The sequence below is a fragment of the Panicum virgatum genome, chromosome 7N (assembly GCF_016808335.1).
Source record: "Panicum virgatum strain AP13 chromosome 7N, P.virgatum_v5, whole genome shotgun sequence".
Classification (NCBI taxonomy): Eukaryota; Viridiplantae; Streptophyta; class Magnoliopsida; order Poales; family Poaceae; genus Panicum; species Panicum virgatum.
Genome location: NC_053151.1, coordinates 49,912,819 through 49,934,079, shown reverse-complemented (window position 1 = coordinate 49,934,079; position 21,261 = coordinate 49,912,819). Strand labels below are relative to the sequence as shown.

The following is a 21,261-nucleotide window of genomic DNA, read 5'->3' as shown; positions in this document are numbered from 1 at the left end:
GACAAAGGGTGAGCAAATGTCTCAACACTGGGGTTAGCAAAATGTGAAGCAAACCAGTGTCGAACCATTTGCTCTACAGAGGGGTTAGCAAAATCAGGCAAAGCGTGTCCCCTGTCCCGTCTACCTCGAGGCTGACGACCACCATCGCGAGGAAAACGTGGTGCATCGTAACCTCCTCCAAAGCCTCGGTCCCGTGGTCCATAGCCGTACTGAGGACGACCAGGAGCACGACCGGCAAAGCGACCACCCGCTGGAGCACGGTAACCACCACCGTCTCCCTGTCCTCCACCTACACGGCGCGTCCTAGCATCTTGCCTACCACCAGGCCGAGGAGGACCATGCACCCGAGCAGAGTACAAGTCCGAGTTGCGTCTCTCCTGCTCACGCCTCACAGCCCGCTTCCTCCTGAAGCAAAACTCCTCCAGGTGATCCTCTCTATCACAGTACTCGCAGTGGTACCTCTCCTCCTTTTTGGGAGGTGGAGGCCTCGCCTGCGGACGGGGAGGAGTAGCCCTCTTCTTCTGGGCAACCTGAGCTGTGGCAGCGGGGAGCGTATCGAGGGGATTCCTCAGCTCATTGGGATTTAGAACCCAAACCTGCTTCTGTGGAGGTGCTTTTTGTTGTTCTTTCAGCACACCATCCACGGGGTCAACAAGCGAAGGCTGCGTGCTCGTGCTAGCAGTGTTTAGAGCACTTGGAGCTCCAGCAGACTTGCCGATCTTACCATACAACTTGTCAAAGTCTGACTTCGTGTATGTGTAACCGACTTCAAAACCATCACCACACTTAAACTGCTTGATCATCATGCCCAACTGTGGCTCACTGCTAGAAAACCCAACTCAGAATCGCCCTAAGATAGGTATTCTCATTCTCCAAGTTGGCTTTCTCTACCGCAAGACTATCCAAGTCAGAAATCAAACCAGTGCAAACATGACAATCAATAGGTGGGCTAGACTCCACGACCTTAGTCTTCCCCAAAGACTTAATCAAGGCGTTCTTCTCATCTAGCTCCGACTTAAGCATGGGACAAAGCTTACAAGCACCAAACAGAACAGGTCTAGATCTAAGCTCCTCTAGCTCACAAACAATAGTGACAAACTTAGACTGCAAAGAAGCTAGATCAGACTTAAACATGGGACACTCATCGCATTCAAGCACATTACTAACAATGGGAGCGTCCTTAACCAGTTCAAGCTCATGCTTGGCCTTAGGTAGCTCGTGAGACACGTCAGCAAGCGAAGTCTTGGCAACATCCAAGTTCGCGACGTTCTCATCATGCTTGGTACGGAGAGCAACAAGATCATTCATGCGAGATATGCAGCCAGCGCACTCATCCTCACCAGACTTCTCTCTAGCACATGCCAGCTCAGCCCTAAGTTTTCTACGCTCTCTAGCTGCTTCCTTAAGCAGCCTCTTCTGGTTGTCGAGAGCGGTATATAACTCTCTAACCTCAGTGTCAAGCAGGTCAATCGTGGAGTTTACCTCTGAATCACTCTCGGATCCAGGAGAAGAGTCGACGTGTGTCGGCGTAGCATGTTCACCCGAAGACGCACGAGAACCATTGGCTTCACCCGCCATGGTGCAGAAGCTCTTGCGCCGACCGGCCGCCAAGCAAAGGCCGATGAAGCCGGTGGCATCCTTGTCCCGCTTCTTCTTCTTCTTGTCGTCGTCGTCAGAGGTCGGTGAAGAAGAGCGGTCGGTGTCGGAGCTCTTGTCGAGGTCGCTGAGCTGCGCCAGGAAGGCCTTCTCCCGCTTCTTGGCCTTGTACTAGAAGCGCTTCTTGAGCGACTCCTTATCTAAGCGTCCTCCCCGGTCACGACTGCGGTGCTTGTGGCGCCGATGCTCCTTGTTGGAGCCTCCCTCGTCGCGGTCGCGGTGGCGGTAGTAGTCGAAGTTGTTGTCCTGACCACCGCCAGACTTCTTGGGGCAGTCGGCGATGAAGTGGTTCAGATCGCAGCAGTGGTAGCACCCGGGGTTCTTCTTCCTCTGCCTGTTGTGGTAGACACGCTGGAACTTGTTGATGAGGAGGCACAAGTCGTCGTCGCCCAGCGTCTCTAGCTGCTCATCTGTAACAGAAGGCAAAGAGGCAAGAGAAAAGCCAAGAGCAGAGTTAGCGTTAGAGCTCGATCCACCTGGGCCAGTCACAAGAGCGACGCTCTTGGAAGGAGGGGCACCGTTGAGCTTGGCTCGTGTATGGTTATCCACCTCCGTGGCCTTGAGCTTGCTGAAAAGCTCATTCACGGTCAGAGTCTCATAGCCTGCAGACTCGATGATCGTGTTCACTTTGAGATCCCACACAGAGCGGTCAAGTGCGTAGAGCAACTTGAGGGCCTTCTCATATTCTGTGTACTCAAGGGCATCAGCAGATCTGTTCGCATTGACTTTATTCACAATCGATTGAAACCGACTGAACACGTCGCCAATGCTCTCACTCGGCCCCTGTGTGAAATTCTCATATTCACGCCGGTGAGTCTCGAACAGTCTGGCCTTCACCTGAGGTGTGCCTTCGTGGTAGTTCTCAAGACACGTCCAAACTTTGTGAGCTTCCTGAAAACCCTGGACGCGTGAGAACTCGGCACGAGAAACGCCAGCGAACAAGGCATTGATAGCCTTGCCGTTAGCCTCGTGCTCGGACACCTGAAGAGGAGAGGTCCGAATGGCAAGCACCTCGTAAGCCTGGTTCTTGGTGATCTCACAAACCTCGGCTCCCATGCTTTGCAAGAAGGCTGGCATGCACACCTTCCAATAAGCATAGTCCTCGCCGGCAAACACAGGGATCTTACCAAGACTCACCATGGTCGCCAAATGGTTTTCAAACCGGTTAAGGTACTGAAAACCTCAACCAAGCTCAGATACCAATTGAGGGACCGAAAAGGCGACCAGAGGGGGGTGAATGGGAGCCGGTCGAAAATTCTCGCAATTGAAGGCTCGGCTTAAGATCCCAAGAACACACCCAACCCTTGAGTCCTAGGTGAAGTATAGAGTAGCTATAGGGGAGCTACACTAACACAAAACAAACCTAGGACAAACGAGAAGTGGCGCGGAAACAAACAGCGAGAAGAAGCAGCTGAAACAACGCACGGTATACCTCACCGGTTGATCCGATGCTTGAGTTTGAATGGCGTCGGTTCAACCGACGAGCAGAGCCGGGAGCACGAGAAAGCAAACACCGGTTGATCCGATGTAGTGCCTTAGACAGCGTCGGTTCAACCGACGATCCTGCACCGGATGATCTGACCAAATCGATTTAAAATGTCGGTGCAGTTGTCCAGAGACACCTCAAAATGAACAACTGAGCACCGGTTGAACCGATGAATTCAACTCCAAAACACCGGTGCAATTGTCCAGAGGAACACCAAAATGAAATTTCTTGAGCACCGGTTAAACCGACGTTTAGGAAGAACTATACGCCGGTTCAACGATCCAAACCCCAAAACCCTAACAGCCGAACTTCACTCACCGGTTGATCCGATGCCCGTAAAGAGCTAAAGCACCGGTGCAATAAGTGAGCAGCAGAAAACCCTAATCCATGAAAATCCTACTCACCGGTTGATCTGACTCAAACAACTTCAAAGCGTCGGTTCATCCGATGCTAGGAAAAACAGAGTCCAGAAACGTTTTCCAGCCCGCGACCTTTGGAAACTTCGATGATTGGAGGATCAAATCAAGTCCAAAGGAGCTCAAAATTTGCAGGCATGATCACAAAGGACTTGTGCTCATGTCCACAGAAGGAATCGATGAATCACTCCATGGTTTGGGAGGAATCGAAGAATTCCGAGCAAAAACGGGGAATTCCGAGCAAAAACGGGTGTTTTCTCTATAACGCCAAGAACTTCGATTCGAGTGAACTCGTGATTCCAGGGAGATTAGCACTAGGTTAGATATATTTGAATCACTATAAAGAGTCATTCGATCATCAGAAAACCACTCGTCATCTCGTACTCACGATTCGTCGAAGGAAAATCGAATTCATCCAAAACAAAGCACAAATCGTACGAGATTGAATTGAATTCAAAACCCCGGAGGGCACAAGGAGGATTGAGTCTCCTTTCCCGATCAATCTCAGTACAAAAACTCAAAACTCCATGGTTCCAACACCTACTCTAGAGAAGAGAGGGAGAAAGAACAGAGAGGAGGAGGGGGCGCCAGGGAGAGGGAGCGTGCTGCGTTTTTCTGTGTCTGGCGCAAGAAGAGAAAGGAGAGAGGGGAGGGGTATTTAAAGTGCCCACGCAGGGGTCCAAAATACTCTCGACTCAAACTAGACACTAAAACGCCCGTAGGGGCAAAACCAGAAATATGTACACAATCTCATCCGACGATCGAGGTTCTTTCTTCGAGTCGAAGTCTTCTCCGCGATGCCTCCGTGTGGACGAAGATCCGGTTCGCGGTTTTTGGGGGGTCCGCGAAACCTGGGTAGGTGGCCGGTTTTGAGAAAACCGCCAAAACTCCACGCGCGGGAAGATTCCCGCCTCCACACCGTGGCTCTAGACGCCGTTCCCGCCTCGGCCTTCTGACGGCCCTAGACGCCGCCCGACGCCCGTCACCTCCTCGCCCGTAGTGAGGCCCTAGACACCGTCGACGCCCGTCGCCTCCGTCAGTCCCGAGACCGACGCCCGTGCCTCTACGATTTGGTGTCTTCAACCGCCGTCCGCCTCCTTGGTTTAGTGGCGCAAACCAAGAAACACTTCTTCCGTCGCCGCTTGCGCCCTCGATTCAGGAGTGAACGCCACAGCTGCCGCCCGGCACGAGCTCCGGTCCTGGCTGCCCTTCATCGCCGTCCACCGCACGGTCCATCGGCCACAGCACCTCCACGGCAGCTCTCCGTCGACACTTGACGCCCGTGTACCTGCAATCCAAAGACCAAGCGCATGATCACACTGCACGGTTGACAATTCACTCATCACAAATAGGATAGAGTACTCAACATTCATCATTTTAGGGCTACAGATTCGATCTCAAAAGAAAAGAAAAAAATGCATGCGAATGCGGAGCTAGGCAAGCGTCAATTTTGGGAGGAAAACGTAGCATTTGGGGTACCCAGACTTTTGAGGCCTCGCTCACACCGTCGTCACACGACACGATCGACAAGGCCATTAGGGGGGGGCAAGTACGAGCGTCTGAGTCACAGCGGCCAGCTAGCAAGCTCCTGATTCCTGAAATCAACTCCACTCCACCCTGTCAGGCTGTCAGCGAGTCCGGCCTGAGAACGTACACTGATGTAGGCAAGCTCAAGCTGGACATCACTAGCTCGCTGCATATCTTGTTCCTTGCTTTGCTTTCTTGTTGTCAAGAGTCAAAATGCATCCGCAGAACGGTAAAAAAGTAACAAAAAAAAAGATGCTGCGAAGAGTCAGGATCCAAATTAGTATAAGATGGAGGTTGAGTAATAGCGGTCAATGGTTGGGAGTGCCGGCGGAGACGATACAAATTAAACGCAATGCATCGTTCAAAAAAAAAAGGATTTGCAATGGTTGGCCATGCCCGCCGCGACCCGGCCGGCGGCTGTCGCGGTCGCCGGCGATCATTGCGGGCGGGCGTCTGGGATGCATCATCAATGCAGACTAAACATTTAAACTTACGCGTTTGGTTAGATGAAAAAATTTTCGCGCACGTTTTTCGAAAAGAGAATCTCGTACGCATGGAGTACTAAATGAAGTCTATTTGCAAAACTTTTTTAGGGACGAGTGTAACTTTTCGAGACGAATCTAATTGTTGTAATTAATTGATGATTTGCTACAGTGATACTACAGTAACCATCCTCTAATCGCGCGGTCAAAGGCCTCATTAGATTCATCTCGAGATTTACACGGGGGGTTGTGGAGGTGGTTTTGTAATTAGACTTCGTTTGATAGTTTAAATTTTTGGTCAAAACTGCTACAGTAAAAACATGGAAAAGAACCAAACACGGCCTAGTGATGGACCTCAGCAAGTAATGTTCTCTGTTGTTGTAAGGAAGGAGGGGGGACACGTAGTACGAGAGAATAGGGAAGATGTTGGCCATCGTGGGGGCCACCACCGCCTCGTGGTGTGTTGCGTTGTTCCTCGAGGACTTGTTGAAATAAAAGACGCATTCGCACGGAGATACTATAACCGTATTTGTGTTCGGCAGTCTGGGACTGGAGGTTGGAGTTGGAATGGTGTAAGAGAAAAACACTGTTATCTAATTGGTGGCTGGAGACTAGTGCTGGAGCGATGTGAGAGAGAAATACTGTAGAACTGGAGGCTGGTGTACCAGCCGAACACGATGTTTGTATTTGACAGCCACGTTTTCTTCGTGATCGATCGATCTATATTTTAACGTGCGGCTGCTCTAGTCTCATCTCACCTCGCGCATGGAGCTGAGCAGGCTAGCTTGAGGAAGGAAAAAAAAAGATGTGCACTCTTGTGCGATGCCGTACGTCAGTGATGAGATTATTGATTAGGTCACGGCAGAAAGTATGAATCTGTCGATCGTATTGATTACTTTTTTTTAGAATCGATCGTATTGATTACTTGCAATATATATCGTGGTACCAAATGAACCATGGATGGTAATAGTCAGAAGAGGGCCGGGAGGAGTGTGAACGCCTACAGTGGGATGGAATAAAGTTGACCGGGACAAGGCACCAAAAGCAGTAGGAAACAGCAGCGGACAAAATAGAGCCACGACGGGGTTGACTGATGACCAGATCATTGGGTAAAAGTTGACCTGGACGATGGATGGACAAATCAAATCAAACCGGCCATCATGCTATATACTCTACTGTATACATGAAAAATCAGCAAGGGCGGCAAGGAGCGAGTAGCAAATAAATTTCAGCGTGTGCCTGTGGTTTTTTTTACCTGACCTGAGATGGAGAACACGCAAGGAATATACGGTAGTTAATCGGTTAGTATAGTATAGTGTGCCAACAACTAATACTACGATCGATATAATAATCAATGTACTATTATCCGAATCCGACGCTGGAAATGTAGTACGTTGACTGGCTCCCGGGTGCCGTGGTTGCAAGGAGTATTGGACAGAGCACCTCGCTCGTTGAATTCATCCAAGCAAGCAGAGACTCTGTCTGAACGCTAGATAGCTAGTGCTGCGGCCGGGGCAGCGGGCTCTTGTGTTGTGCGCCTCATCATCACGCCTGCTGCTGCGTGCTGGTGAGTGGGTGGAGGCCGAAGCAGGGCCCCGCCGGGCGGGGTGTGGAAGTGGAAGTGGAAGGAAGCGGCGCCGGCGAGTCCGCGCACGGGACGACCCGCCGCTCGCCACGCCCGCACCAGCAGCCCACAACGTGACAGGTGGGAGGGGCCTCCACGGCGGCTAGCGCCACCGCGACGCAACACTGCCCTGCTAATAATTAAGCGACTTAATGACGGCGGCAGAAATATCAGTAGGCAAGAGAGCTCGGCCCCTCCAAATCCAGCTCGCTCCAGCTGATTGGATTATTCAAAAGAAAAAAAAATCCACGAGCCCGGGCGGCAGAACTTCGAGAACGAGACGAGACCCTTTCTCCTCCTCCTCCCGGCTGCTGTGGTGCTGGTGTCGCCGTCGCGTCGCGCCTGCTCTCATGTGTTCTCCGGCGGGGCCTCCTCCTTTGTCCTCTCACTAGTAGTATTTTTGGCGCGGGGTCTCCATTGCAACCTGCCCACCAGCAGCAGCGCCAATAAGCGAGGATAGCCGATGGACCCGCACGCCAACCACAATATAATTCAAGCCCCAACCACCTTCCTCCTCTTCCTTCCCCTCCCCAGCTAGCTGCTGCTTCCCTTCCCTTGTAATCCGCTCGATCCCCTGCATCGCCACCCAAGAACAGCGTACGGCAACGACGACCTGCTAGCCGGAGCCAGAGCTAGCTAGCTAGCTGCTTAATTCTTCCTCAGGTACCACTCCGACCATCAAGTCTTCATCTTTTCTCGATCGCCCCTCTGCCTGCCGTGCCGGCAGTTTTTCTTTCTTGCACTGGATCCTCAAGGTGCTGCGGGCAAGGCGTCCTTGTCTTGCGCTTTTCATCCCTGAATCTCTTCTGCCGGCTTTATGGCGCATCCAGTTTCTTTAGCCCTTTTGTGGGTCGGGACAAGATCTTTTCATCATAATAATAAGGCTCTTCTGCAGTTCCTGATTTCTCGTGTCTGCTCAGCTCTCCCGCTCTTTTCCGGATATCAGAATCTGGCAATATGAAGCCAAAAAGAGCATCTCCTCGATTGGAGTATCAGCCCAAGCCAAAATTGCTAAATTTGTTCAGGAGCTCAAATACTCCTAAAAAGGAGAGACTTAGGAGGCGATCCATGCTGAATACCTGTGTTTCTAGGGGCAATTCTTCCTCTAGGGGATTAGCAAGGTGATCAGGATTCAGGAGTACTCCTAGTTGTGATCCGGTAAATAATAGGTAAGGGTTCAGTCAGCATGCGCTTCCAATGGCACGTTTGACTTGGGGAAAACAAGGTGGATACTTCAGGGTAGGGTAGGGGATGTTGCGCTGTGGGGATATGCAGACGCTCAAATACTTGCGATTCACTCAGTGGAGGATGATGGTGTAGCAACCTAAAATCCGTCTACCACATATTCAGCTAGTGCAACAATTAATATGCTGGTTTCCCTAAAAAAACAATAATATGCAAGAAATGTTTCCCTTCACAAGGTCACGGCTCTATTAACAAGTTGTTCCTGAATAGGGATAGGGACGAGAGGGCAGTAGGGCACTCAGCTGACTTGCGTTCCAATCATCAGGGCTGTGCCCAGCGATAGGACAGAGTTCACCTCACGCTTGTCTAATGACCTGTCATACCCCATTATTTTTGTTCATCATTTTGTATCTTAACATGCGAATGCGAGATGCAATTACAAGACTTGTCTAACGTATCACAATGGATTTTTGCAGAGTGAAATTTTCCTGAAGATTCCTGCGCGGCATGTTGAATTCCACAAGACTACCAGAACACGTGAGGATATGAGTTGGCGTTGTCTTCCTAGAACCAAGAAAAAGACTACCAGAACACGCGAGGATATGAGTTGGTGTTGTCTTCCTAGAACCAAGAAACAAGAGAATCCTTACTCCAACACCATAGGCGGTAAGAATAATGTATTAGCATGTTGCAAGAGTTGTTGCATTAACATGCTAACCAACAAAGTTTCCTAGTTGCGACTTGTGATGTATTTAGCCAGCAGCTATCTGTCTTTTCATCAATGTCCTTTTCAACACTTCTCTTCCCTTGCAATATCTTGATGCGGTTAAAATAGAACTATATGAAGAGCTTTATAGCAGATGTATATATACTGGCTGTGTAGCAGAATACAAGATGAACGTACCCTTTTTAGCATTGCAATATAAAATTATAAAGCACATCTTGTACATTTCATCATTATCAAGTGCTACTGCTTTCAGGTATTTATTCTGAGAAGAACATAAGGCTCTTCTCCTATGCTGAGTTAAGAACTGCCACAGACAACTTCAACCGCACAAACAAAGTAGGTAGAGGTGGCTTTGGGACAGTTTATAAGGTAACAATTCATTTCTTGATGGTGTTCAGTTTGAGGGTTGAGGGGAGGAACCAAAGGAGGGCTATTTATCCTCAGAATACGCATGATTTTTTGGTCCTTGGATTCTTATAAGTACATCTTGTAACTTTTCAGGGAACCATTCGAAATGGGCGAGAGGTTGCGGTAAAAGTTCTTTCTGCTGAATCCAGGCAGGGCATTAGAGAATTCTTGACAGAAATTGATGTCATTAGCAACGTGAAGCATCCCAACCTTGTTGAATTAATTGGTTGTTGCGTTGAAGGAAATAACCGAATTTTGGTGTATGAATATCTTAAGAACAGCAGTCTTGACCGTGCACTGTTGGGTATGAATCTTATGCCATTATACTAAAATGGATGTTCTGGTATATGAATGCATTGCCAACATTGATTTCATTTCCCTTATCAGCAATCTACCTTGTGCTTCTGCAGGTTCTAACAGTGAGCCTGCTGACTTTACTTGGAGCATAAGATCTGCTATATGTCTTGGAGTTGCTCAAGGTCTTGCATACCTGCACGAAGAGATTGCATCACCGATTGTACATAGGGACATCAAGGCTAGCAATATACTTCTCGACAAAAATTACAGCCCCAAGATCGGGGACTTTGGTCTGGCCAAGCTATTTCCTGATAATGTCACCCATATCAGCACCCGCGTAGCTGGAACAACGTGAGTATAGACCTATTGGCAGTCTTGGCACTTGGCTCAATTTGTTGTCGTGTTTCCTTAGGGTAACTAGATTGTTGGGCTGCTTGCAGAGGCTACCTTGCACCTGAATACGCATGGCATGGCCAATTAACGAAGAAAGCAGATATATACAGCTTTGGGGTCCTTGTGCTGGAGATAGTAAGCGGCACAAGTAGTTCCAGGAGCATACTGGCAGATGACAAGATGCTTCTGGAGAAGGTCAGTCTTTTTTTTATATCATCTGCGTTTTCTGAATGTTTTTCATCCATAAAAGACGCACAAATCTGCAACCCAACTTCACAACAGCAGTTCCTGGCAGAAGGTTGCTGAAGTTGTAAATTGTTTAGCTGTGAAAATAATCACAAGCACATAACCACCCTCCATCCAAGTCTAATTCCGAACATTCACAACAGACATGGGAGCTGTACGAAGCCAAAAAACTCAAGGAGCTGATCGACCCAACCCTCGGAGAATACCCTGAAGAAGTCATCCGGTACATCAAGGTGGCCCTCTTCTGCATACAGGCAGCCGCGGCGCGGCGGCCGTCGATGCTGCAGGTCGTGACCATGCTGTCCAAGCCGATCCGGATCAACGAGAAGGAGCTGACGGCGCCAGGATTCATCCACGAGTACAGGAGCAATGTGTCCAAGGCGAGTACGTCGAGCAACTCAAAGTCCAAGCACTTGGGGTCAGAGGACTCCAACATGTTCAGCACGGTTGTTCCACCAACAGTGAGTGAGATGAGCCCCAGGTGAAGGAAAACCAGGCGCATGATCAGCACCGGCAGATGTAGTCCTTGCGTTGTGAACTGGCGATGTAGACTGGGTGACCGACCTGACCGTATAATAGAGTGCATGTGTGTTGGTGTGTGTGTTTTTCCAACTGCAAAATGCGGCAACTAGATCTTGTACATATAGATTAGTGATTCATGCCAGAGCCATGTAAGATTGTTGCTTATTCCACAGCTTGAGATATTATATTCGAGCAATTATCAGCCAGTATTGGGTTAAAGCCCTCTTACCAGTTTCAGGACTGAACCTGAGATCACAAGCATCCAGTGGAGATATTTGGCAAGGAGAAAACAGTAAACATACAACTTCTGTGATATTAACATGAATGTTCTTCGCTGATATAAATCCACCCTGACGCAAATCTCTACAAAAGATCGCTACAGGATACACTGAGTCCGGAAATCAGAAATAAACACGCTTCCATCTACGCACAGTCAAGGCTCTTGTGTCTCTGTAATGCTACCCTTAAGTCACTCGGACGCTGCAGGCTGCTCTTTCTCTGCCTCGGATGGACCATTGGCGGGGGTTTCTTTACTCTCTGCAGGCAGCTTAGTGCCATTTGCTGGGGCTGCCGCACCTTCTTTAGCACCATCCTTTGCACCTTCTTTGGCGCCATCCTTTGCACCTTCTTTAGCAGCAGGTGCTGGTGGAGGTTGCAGCATGTGTGGCGGAGGAGCATGCTTCAGCTTCACCAAGATCTGGCGCATCCGGGAGAGGTCAGTGCGCTTGCCTGGCTTCGGGCCCTGAATAACTGTGATGGATGGCTTCTTGTCCTTGTCTTTCTTTCCACGCTTCTCAATAGTGGCAATTTCATGCGGAATGAGCTCTGAAATCGATTTCCAGTACTGCTTGTCCGCACTAGCATGGAATTTCTCCTGACTGGCGATGAAAATCTGCAGCGTAGTACCAAAAAAAGTAATCAACATATATTAGCTTACAGACATAGAGAAATGCACTAATAACTCGAATGATTTCTTCACATACCTTCTCCCTTTCTCTGTTGTGGACCTTATTTGTCCCACAGTTCTGTATCCTCTTCTCATAGAAAGCTATCTTGAATTCCTCAGCTTCAGCAATTATTTGGGCACGTAGCTCCTTCTCCATCTGTTCCTTTTTCTCAAGTTCTATAGCATTTTGCCTGAAAGCATTTTAGAAAAAGGAAGCAGATCTTATTATAACAAGAGTAACAGGCAAAAACAACAAAATAGTTAAGGAAGATATAAAACACGACATGTTTGATTTAAGGGCAAGAAAAGGTAACAATAAGCTATCACAATTCAGGACGGTAGAGTCGCAAAAAAAAAATCAGGACGGTAGCATGACCTGTATTCAAGCACCCTACAAAATGGTTACCGGCTCCTTGCAAAATTTTTGTTTACTGGGCTTTCTACAAGACAAGCATTACAGCCAAAACAGTGCCAGAAAAATTTGCTACTGCTAAGAGCCTGAGAAAGTCTCCCAACAAAGCAGATCATATCAAACACCTCTTAAATTAGGATAAAAAACAATTCCCTTGCTCAAAAACTGCTATCCAAGTATTCAAGTATTATAGTGGATTCAAAGGTAAAAATGAGCAAGCACTCGTAAAATAAATGAGGTTTTATAGAAAAGACAATTTAGTGCATAGACTATGATCACAAAAAGATGTATGGTTTTTGTCCTAGTTTATTTCAAATTAAAGCAACGCATAGACATCTAAAAGAACAACAAGCATATGGCCACCTTATAGGATCATATGACTGGAAGAGTAACGTATGAGGCAGCACTAGATGAAGCATTAAATGGGATGAGAACTAGTTATATTCACAACACGTACACTTGTTGCTAACACACCCTCCAGTCAACATTACCACCTGATAGAGAACCATAGTTAACAACTGTATTGGGTTCTGGTTCTAGGCGTACAAAATAATCCAACAGTGAACGAATCTCTAAATAGCAATATAGTTTCATCTTGATTCCAGATGAAATCAAGTGAATAGAAAACACATATTTCCAACTAAAAAACTGTAACTGCACTTACAACCTCAGGATTTCCTTAAGTAACTAAAATCAGAGGTAAAATTACAAAAAATAAGAAGCCGACTCAAAGTACTGAAACAATATGCACTAAATGATCGTGGAACATCACTGATGCGTATCTAATTAGTTATATTCACAAGTTTCATATTTTATGGCAATATGGTAGCTCCTCTACACACGACAACAGTAATATGATAACACAGAAATCATACGCCAATAGCTAACAGACCCTCCAATAGTAAGCGCAATGTTTTAGCAACGCATCAACTACCTGATGGAGAAGACCTGTAAGTATATCCAGTCCTCAGCTTAGAAACTAGTCCGCAACTGGTCATTCCCTTCACAGCAATTTCTAGTTACATCCCAAACAATAGAGCCAGGTAACAGAAACCGCTGATTCCCATACCAAAAACTACCTCTGAATAGCGGAAGTGGCTGAATTAGGTGAAATAGCACAGGAACACTTCAGATCTGACTCGAACAGCAGGAACCCTAGCTCACACGGAAGCTACCATACAGGCAGCAAAACAGCATAACCCCACACAGATCGGAAGCGGCGGTGCTCACCTCCGCCATTCACGGAGGAGGAAGCCCTCCTCCCGGCCCATCTCGGTCGGCGGCGGCAGGATCGGGCCGTCGCCGCCGTTGGGCTCGAGGTCGGGGGAGAAGGGCGAGGGCGAGTACCCCCCAGAGACATGGCGGATCGGGACCCCATCGGACTCGACGGTGATCTCCTCCTCCACGTCCTCGACCCCCCCGTCGGCGAAGGAGGCGTAGCCGCCGTATCCCCCGGCGTCGTCGCCGCCGGCCGCGGCGGGGTCGGCGGCGCCGAAGTCGTCGGCGTCGAAGGGGTGGGAGGTGGTGCGCGGGAGCTCGTCGGCGCCGTCGTCGGCGAAGAAGGACGCCATGGCGGAGGTGAGACGCGGAGGTTTTGGGCGGCGCCGGCCTGGTGGACTGGTGTGTCTGGTGGTGGTGCTGTGCGCGTGCGTGTTGCTTTGCTTGGCCCGCCAGGCCGCCACGCTGCTGATTAAATTCGCCTGGCCGGTTACAAAAATTATTTGGTCGGTCATGGGAATTTTTTTAATTTTTATATTATTTTTTTCCGATTTGTCAAAAATATTTGCCGAAATATTTTTTTACAAAAATATCATCCTGCGGCCAGTTCATCCGGCGGAAGGTAGGTACCGCCGGATGAACCGGTGGTAAGGTTACTGTAGCGAATTTTCACCGGCACTGTAGCGACTGCTGCTCATCGGGAATTTTTCATCTAAACAACGCTAGACTTGTTGTAATTACAAAGTTGTTTAGATTTGATTTCCGGTGCACTCCCGATGAGCAGCACGACTTGTTTAGATCTGATTTTTTAGATTTAAATGTTGTGTCGATTATTTAAACACCAGAATGATTCTAAATGAAAAAAGTTTGAATTATAAAGTTGTAGATGTCGTCGAGGTCTATAATTTTCGTATAAATTTTATCTCCATATGAATTTGGTATATTTTTTGAAATGTGCTACAGTACCGCCGGTTGACCGGTTGATTTGTCGGTAAGTCGGTACAGTGCCGGTGAAATTTGCTACAGTAACCTTACCGCCGGTTCAACCGGCGGTATGTATTCTACGGTGCACCAGCCGCCGGTTCATCCGGCGGTACCTACCTTTCGCCGAATGAACTGGCGGCAGGATGATATTTTTGCAAAAAAAAAAAGTTTCGTCATATATTTTTGATAAATCGGGAAAAAATAATTTAAAAATTTAAAAAACTCCGGTCATGGGTTTCTAAATGGGCTTCTCAGGTTGTCATGGATCGGATTGAGCCCAACAGGCCCTGGAGTGTAACATGGCCAAGTGCGTATGGGTGCTGCCAGGGGAGGTGCTGACGGAGTTCATCAGCCAAACCCATCATGGGGATGCCCGTGGCTGACTGCATGCCGCAATAACTACCCTGAAACACGAGGACCTTGTGCGGCTGATAGTTGCCCTCTGGACGATCTGGTACGACGCAAGACGGAAAGCGATTCATGAAGATACTTTACAAAGCGGTCGACGCACAATTTCATTGAACACTTGCTGTCAGATTTGGGGTCGCTATACCCGTGGAGGAGAAGAAGACAACAGGGGGAGCGGCCATGCCGCAACCGCGCTGGATTCCTCCCCCTCGGGGGTGTGATGAAGGTGAATGTTGATGCTGCACTATCCAAGAACTCCAACAAAGCGGCCATGGCCGCTGTAGCAAGGGATGATGTGGGCAATTTTCTCGGAGCCTCAGCGCTTGTCGCCGAAGGCGTTTCTTCACCAGAAGTGGCGGAAGCAATGGCCTGCCGGGAGGGACTCGCCCTTGTGACGGACCTCAACCTGCAGAAAATCAGAATTGCCACGGACTATGCGAACGTGGTGAGGATCATTCATGGCCCTGGTATGGGTCTCTACGGCCACATTATCAGGGAGAACTTCCAGGTGGTGAATTTCATCCACGAGGACAGAAAAGTCTAATGAAGATGCTCATAGGTTAGCCAGGAGTTCAGTTTATGACATGCCTGGGCGATTTGTATGGTTCCTATCTACTCCAGATGGAGGTTGTACCTCCTATAACCTTTGATTAAGGGCGATACTACCCTAAAAAAATCTCAATTCTTTTTTTTTGAAACTGCATCTCAATTCTTTTTATATCGATGATACATTTGAAGTAACCGTGAATGTGGTTAAATGTGTGTTAAAAGTCGTCTTTTATTCTAGGGGTGCAAATGGGTGATCCTTAGGTGCACCTCCAACCATTTTTAGTTAAAAATTTTGTACTAATTTTCCAAATTGAGATATGGTTTTGAAGAATTAGTATAAAATTTTGAACTAGAGAGGGTTGGAGGGGCACCTAATGGTTACCAATTGGCATCCCTAGTTTATTCTAATATAATATGGAGAAAGAACAAAGAATACAACGCCTTCACCAAATCCTAAGAAAAAACACTGTTGATATCATCTTTGCAAGTGTCTAGTGTCTACGATCATTGAGCCATCCGGCCGTGGTAAATGTTCATCACCGCAATGCTCATCAGTGCGTTACTAGTCTCTTGTGCTCAAGACGCTCGGCATCGCCGAGCTCCACCTCACCGGACGTGACACCACCACCACCGAACAGGGACTCTATCTGCTCCAATGTCTTGCCGCTTGTCTCCGGCACGAACAGGTGCACAAACACCACGGACACCGCCGATACGACGGCGAACGCGGTGAACGCGCCGGCGACGGTCACGGCGCGGCAGATGGAGAGGAACGACATGGCCACGCCGCCGCTGGCCATCCGGTTCAGGGCAAAGCCGATGCCCACGGCCTGCGCGCGCAGCCGAAGCGGGTAGATCTCCGAGCTCAGCACCATGTTGATGGGCCCGATCCCCACCGAGAAGAAGGCCACGAAGCCGCACACCGTCAGGATGGCGAGCCCGACCGCGGCGCCGCTCGGCAGCGCGCCGCGCGCGAGCAGGGACAGCGACGCCGCCAGCACGGCCAGGCACGCGGTGATGCCGATCGTGCTGATGTACAGGAGCGGCTTCCGGCCGACGTGGTCGACCAGGACGATGGCGATCACGATGAACGCCACCTTGGAGAACCCCACCGCGACGGTGGCGGCGAGGAGCTGGCTCTCCGTCGTGATGCCGGAGTCCCGGAATATGGTGGGGCTGTAGTACACCAGCGCGTCGATGCCGGTGGCCTGCTGGAAGAACTGGACGCCAAGTCCGGTGATCAGCATCCGGCGGACCACCGGCGACGGCCTCAGGAACTCCCGCCACGCCGCCTTGCCTGAAGCAGTGACACGAGCGGCCTCCTCGATCTCGGCGAGCCTCTCCTGCGCCTCCTCCTCGCTGTCCGAGACCTTGGCGAGCACCGCGAGCGCGTCGCTGGCCCGGCTCTGCATGACCAGCCACCGCGGCGACTCCGGGATGACCAGCAGCACGAACGCGATGGAGATGGACGGGAGGATGCCGGCGCCGAGCATGACCCGCCAGTTGATGTGGTCGGGCAGGCCCGCGAACACGAGGTTGGAGACGTAGCCGAGGAGGATGCCGAAGCTGATGAAGATCTCGGGGAAGGACGCGAGGGTGCCCCGTAGCGTCGCCGGCGAGATCTCCGAGATGTACACGGGCGCCACCATGATGCCGATTCCGATGCCTATGCCGGCCAGCAGCCGCCCCGTCATGAGCACAGCGAAGGACGGCGCGAACGTCATGATGGCCGCGCCGGCCTGGAACACGGAGGCGGCGAGGCCGATGGTCCACTTCCGGCCGATGGCGTCCGATGTTCTGCCAGCGGCTAGACTGCCGAGGAGGGAGATGAAGCTGAGGCACCCGACTAGCACTTCTTGCTGCACCTCCGTGATATGGAGGTCCTTCTGGATGAAGATAATGCAGCCGCTCATCACGCCGACGTCTGGACACACCAACACAAGAATACTGTCACTGCAAGATCACAAATTGTGCAGGCATCAGAATTCATTGAGCAACTAGTTGGGTACTGTACTCCACAACAAACCATTTCCAGATGCCTGAAGCAGTTTAGTTCAGTAATTTCAGTTTGAGAATGATAAATGAGTCATCATCTGAAGAACTTACAGAGCAGTTTAATATAATCCCATTCCCATCGTGGTAGACTTCAAAAAGTTTTCTGCACCGCCGCGCCGCCACCGGAGCCGGCCGCCGGAAGCTCGCGCAGCCCGCGAGAACGGCGGTGGCGGGGCAACTTCCTCTCCTTTCCCTATGTCAGGCGGGCGCGGCTGCTACTGGTCGGAGGGGAATGCCGCCGGGAGGGCAGTGGCGGCGCTGGCGAGGCAGGATCATGGGTCCCTGTGGCCGGATCCGGTGGCCGCGGGACCGAATCTGGCGCCTGTCCCGGCTGGTGGCGCGATGGTGGCTGGTGCCAAGGGGGCGCTGCGGCGCGTAGCTGCAGACGACAACGGCCACGACGGGCCGGCCTGGGGCGCGAGGTCCCAGGCGGAGAGGCGCGGCGTGCAGCTTCGGCCTACGGTGGGCGTGGTGGGGTTCTGGGCCGCGGTCACGAAGGCGGCAGGAGCGGTTGTGACGCGGCGGCGGCTGCCTGTGGGCTGCGGGAGCGGAGGCGAGCAGGCCTGTGCGCGGGCGTGGTGCCACCGCCGTTGGCTTGGTGGCGCCATGTTCGGCGCTGCTGGCGGCGTGCAAGGCGGAGGTGGGGTTCCTGCGGCATGGCGTGTGGAGGCGCAGCGGCGGTGTAGCCCTGGAGGGGCTGTCATGGCTTTGGTGCCGGTTTACCGTGCCGTGCGCGTGCAGCTTTGGTTTGGGATGCTCCGGGCGAAAGCCCTTGCCGGCGTTTGCTGGTGGGATGACGGCGGTGTCCTTGACGTCGTTCTCCCTGTTGGGGGCGTCATTTTGGAGCGACAACCCTGTTGCACGGGATTCTCTGGGTGAAAACCCTGTCCTCTGGACGAGCGACGGCGGCGCTTTCAACGTCGTGTCCTTCTTGGAGGCGTCGTCTCTTGAGACCCAGCTTGGTTTGTGGCTTTGCCGGTCCTTTGTCCATAGCGGTTTCAGCCAGGGTCGACATCTCTGCCGCGTGGCAAGCTGGAAGGGTGTCGTCGAGCCCTCGCGGAGGCAATCACTGACTTGGTGGCGGCCAGGGGTTGTTGCCTGGTGGCCGATTGGCTGCTTGCAGCGGACTGCGGCGGCTGGCGTTGCCTGGAAATGGTCAGTGAGGCGTGGGACTGCAGCAGATTGCGGCGGATTGCTCAGCTTGGCTGGGGTCACCCGGTGGGGTACAACGTCGGAAGATAGCGCAAGCGACTTGTCTTGCTACTTTGGCGGCGGTGGCTAGATGTGAGGGTGAAGCAACGACGCGAAGTCGAACTACGGCGACGGCTTGGTGGTTCGCGGAGATCTGAGGGAGCGGGGCATCTTTGCTCACCACTCTGCCGGTAACCTCTGATACAGATCCGAGGTGGGGAGTACTGTGGTGGGCGTGGCAAAGCCCCCGCGCGTGGTGTTCTCTTCGAGGTGACACGAGAGGTGGAGTCCAACGGCGGATGCGGCGAGGCCCCCGCGCGTTGTGGTGTCACGGCGGCGACTGCGAGTGGCCCGGATCCGATGTTGTTCACTCCATCGGGTGGAGTGTGTTGTTGCAGCGGCATCATGGCGAAGGGTCCTGCATAGCGCTGATCTTTTTGGTGTGGTGGTGTCCGCTTCCTTCGTTTTCTCTCAGCTTTGGGTCCCGCCTATGGTTTTCGACGACTACATGAGTGATGAGTGTGGGAGGTGGGTGGGTGCTGCGGTAGTGTTTGTTCTGTGCGGCATGCGTCGATTTTCCAATCCGACCCGCCTGAGTTGTTTTCATTTTTTTCTTGGTTATGCACTCCCAAGGCATAATTTTATATTTTTTCTGTTATATTAATAGAAACATACTCGTCGAGTGTCGTTCATTCAAAAAAATTTCTGCTGGTCTGTTGATTCGTGTAGTTAGTGTGGACACAATATTCACGGTCATGATCAAACTTTTCGCTTAAACAAAACACTAAGATAGAGCACTCATTTTGCAGTTAAGAGAAGTCAACGCAGCCCTCTAATCCTAAGCCAAGTTGTTGGTTGTCCAAACTCTAAACCACCAAAGCAAGGGAAAGCTATAGCCATGTCTGAACAGGTAAAACCAAATCTGCATCAAGAAACGCCATTGCAGTAGGATCTCACCGTAGCCGAGCAGGACATGGTTGAGCGACGCGAAGACCGAGCAGGCAAAGACGTATCTCCGGCTGCTGCCGCCGCCGCCTCCGCCGCGAACACGGACGCCGCCGCCGTCTTCGGGCTCCGGCGGGAGCACGTCGTCCATGCGCGCGTACCTGCTCTTCCTCCCCAAGAAACCTGGGAGGCGGCCGCCGCCAGCCGCCACCTCGGCCCCCATCACCTCTAGCTTACTCAGCCCGTCCTCGTCGCCTCCTCTGAGAAACCCGGTAGGCAAGGCAAGGCCGGGTAAACGGGAAGAGTAGCAATGGATCTGAGGAAGGAGGCGAGGAAAAGAGATGGAGCAGGAAACAAGGCGGGATTTGTTTAAGACATGCAGGTGTTTTATATGTTTCTTTGCTTTTCAGCTGAGCTCAGGCGGTACCAGATCATTTGCAGAGCCAGGAATCTGCTCGTTTTCGAGTACGGTTTCCTTGCTGTGCCGGGAGTTTTGGTGGTCGCTGATCTCCCATTGATACATGTAGCCTCTGCCTCTCTAATGTCTGAGGACCTCGTTGTTCACACACAAAAATGGCAGCTCAAAGGAAACCGGTCAGACCTCTTTCTCCAATCGATAAGATCGGTCTGGTCAAAGTTTTCAAAATGCAAAATAAACTTCACCGTTGTGTAGATCTCATCGAGATAATCGAAATGTATATATGGAACGTCTAATTTGTATTCCGGATGAGAGAGATATGGCTTCGGGAAGTTCTGCACCCCGGACAGACAGGTTTACTGGGGTCAGACCGGTCCAGACAGTCCAGACCGAGTTAGAAGTTGTATTTTAGCATGAAATTAATTAGGGTTTCGACTTCTAATGGGATAAGATCATCCATCCTTATAAATATAAAGGGTCACGACCGCTTGAGGGCATCTAAACACATCGAATCTATCAAATCAATCTACTTTTATCGTTTTTACCTTTCTTCCTCATTACTCTACTTTTCTAACCCCGACATGTTGTACTTCCTTCGTCTCCATGGCGTTTGAAGATGCCCTAACTGGCCTGCCGAGCCTAAAGCAACCCAAGGTGCGCCTGCCCCGACGGAGTCCCTCCCAGACGGATGTTCGTTGGATCCTTGTCGGGTTGCCCCGACGAGACCGGTCTAACCGGTCCACCATACCGATCTAATCGGTTGGTGCTGCGACGCTGCAAGGAGTGTCGCTGCGTACTGCGCGATCTAGCGCGTTCGTGTGTTGGCCCTGAATTGGCGTCAACACTGATTGGAGAGGAATTTCCAAGAACTAGTAGTTCACATTAACTTTGTTATAAACTACTAAGCTTGTGTCTCAAGTTGAATAGGCTTGCCTAATTACTTATTATCTGGTAAAGTATCACAAGATGTGACCATTAACCAAACATGTTCTGAATAGCTCCTGACATACAAAAGAGGAAAGAAATGCAATGCTGCAGTTACAAAGAGTGCTAATACAGTACCCGGCATCTGAATATTAATGTATATTATCATCAGCAGTTTTCCAATAATTCTTTTCCAATAACTGGTATTGGGAGATGTCACAATAGTAGTTTTAGGATTATTG

The 21,261-nt window shown here is 50.6% G+C and overlaps 3 protein-coding genes across 6 annotated transcripts; 1 reads left to right on the top strand and 2 right to left on the bottom strand.

Moving 5' to 3' along the window:
• The first annotated feature begins 7,453 nt into the window (after positions 1-7,453).
• LOC120680840 (cold-responsive protein kinase 1-like) lies at positions 7,454-11,206 on the top strand. 4 transcript variants are annotated; one of them, XM_039962408.1, is made up of 8 exons: positions 7,509-7,854; positions 8,853-8,918; positions 8,976-9,042; positions 9,357-9,472; positions 9,605-9,815; positions 9,922-10,159; positions 10,249-10,396; positions 10,591-11,206. In XM_039962408.1, the coding sequence occupies exons 3-8, from the start codon at positions 8,979-8,981 to the stop codon at positions 10,930-10,932; spliced, it is 1,119 nt and encodes a 372-aa protein (XP_039818342.1). In that variant the 5' UTR covers positions 7,509-7,854; positions 8,853-8,918; positions 8,976-8,978; the 3' UTR covers positions 10,933-11,206. The 4 variants fall into 4 exon arrangements, with proteins under 4 accessions (XP_039818343.1, XP_039818342.1, XP_039818341.1 ...); XM_039962410.1 differs by lacking the exon at positions 7,509-7,854 and adding an exon at positions 8,345-8,360; XM_039962409.1 differs by having other exon boundaries at positions 7,454-7,854; positions 8,853-9,042.
• Positions 11,207-11,226: 20 nt separating this feature from the next.
• On the bottom strand, positions 11,227-13,998 carry LOC120680841 (clathrin light chain 1-like). The gene is made up of 3 exons (XM_039962412.1): positions 13,558-13,998; positions 11,953-12,106; positions 11,227-11,861 (listed from the first exon to the last, which is right to left on the bottom strand). Exons 1-3 carry the CDS (start codon positions 13,896-13,898, stop codon positions 11,439-11,441), a joined length of 918 nt encoding a protein of 305 aa, XP_039818346.1. The 5' UTR covers positions 13,899-13,998; the 3' UTR covers positions 11,227-11,438.
• A 1,797-nt stretch (positions 13,999-15,795) lies between these two features.
• Positions 15,796-20,295, bottom strand: LOC120680573 (probable polyol transporter 4). Its single transcript, XM_039962079.1, has 2 exons — positions 19,690-20,295; positions 15,796-17,410 (listed from the first exon to the last, which is right to left on the bottom strand). Exons 1-2 carry the CDS (start codon positions 19,898-19,900, stop codon positions 16,038-16,040), a joined length of 1,584 nt encoding a protein of 527 aa, XP_039818013.1. The 5' UTR covers positions 19,901-20,295; the 3' UTR covers positions 15,796-16,037.
• Positions 20,296-21,261: the final 966 nt, after the last annotated feature.